This window comes from Condylura cristata, unplaced genomic scaffold (genome assembly GCF_000260355.1).
Source record: "Condylura cristata isolate star-nosed mole 26May11 unplaced genomic scaffold, ConCri1.0 scaffold00060, whole genome shotgun sequence".
Taxonomy (NCBI): domain Eukaryota; kingdom Metazoa; phylum Chordata; class Mammalia; order Eulipotyphla; family Talpidae; genus Condylura; species Condylura cristata.
In genome coordinates this window covers 61,969-62,535 of record NW_004567161.1, presented here as the reverse complement: position 1 = coordinate 62,535, position 567 = coordinate 61,969, and the positions used below count along the sequence as shown (strand labels likewise).

General features: G+C 77.6%; 1 protein-coding gene across 1 annotated transcript in view; it reads left to right on the top strand.

Moving 5' to 3' along the window:
• Positions 1-180: 180 nt before the first annotated feature.
• BAIAP2 (BAI1-associated protein 2) overlaps positions 181-567 on the top strand; it is a 10,312-nt gene continuing 9,925 nt past the window's right edge. Inside the window, exon 1 of the mRNA XM_012734561.1 lies at positions 181-558. Coding sequence (XP_012590015.1) covers positions 181-558 — 378 coding nt within the window. The remainder of the gene's footprint in view (positions 559-567) is intronic.

Genomic DNA, 567 nt, shown 5'->3' with positions numbered 1-567 from the left:
TCCCGGGTGAGGGCGCAGAGCTGGCCCGGGGCCTGGGCAGCGGGCTGGACAGGTGACTTCCAGGGAGGAGGCCCGGTTTCTGCGGGGGAGGCAGGTCGCACTGCCCGCCGGGCACCCTGGCCGGTTCCACCTGAGGCCAAGGTGCGCGCGGTCATCCCGGCCGGGCGCCCCGTGTTCGCGATGGCCTGTGGCCGCCTGCCAGAGCAACGTCCAGGGCGCGGGAAGCCCGAGTGGGCGGCGGGTCGGCCGGGGGCCCCCACTGCAGCGGTCGAGGCGCGGGAAGGCCCCGTGAGGGGGCCGAGGCTGCCTGGGCCGCCCCTGGTCGCCCTTCCCCGGCCAGTCGCCTCCCAGTGTGCAGGTCCCGGGGGTGGCGGGGGTGTCCGTCTGTGCTGGCGGCGCCGGGCCCGGCTGGGTCCCGAGAGGGGTGCGCTGGGCCTCACTGGGGACCTTGCGGCCCCTTCACTGACCGCTGGACCCTCCTCCTGCGACCTGGCCCCAGAGGCGCCCGTCCTCCCCACGCAGGACCCCCGCGCCACACCCCGCGCCACTGTCCGGCAGGCCCGGCCC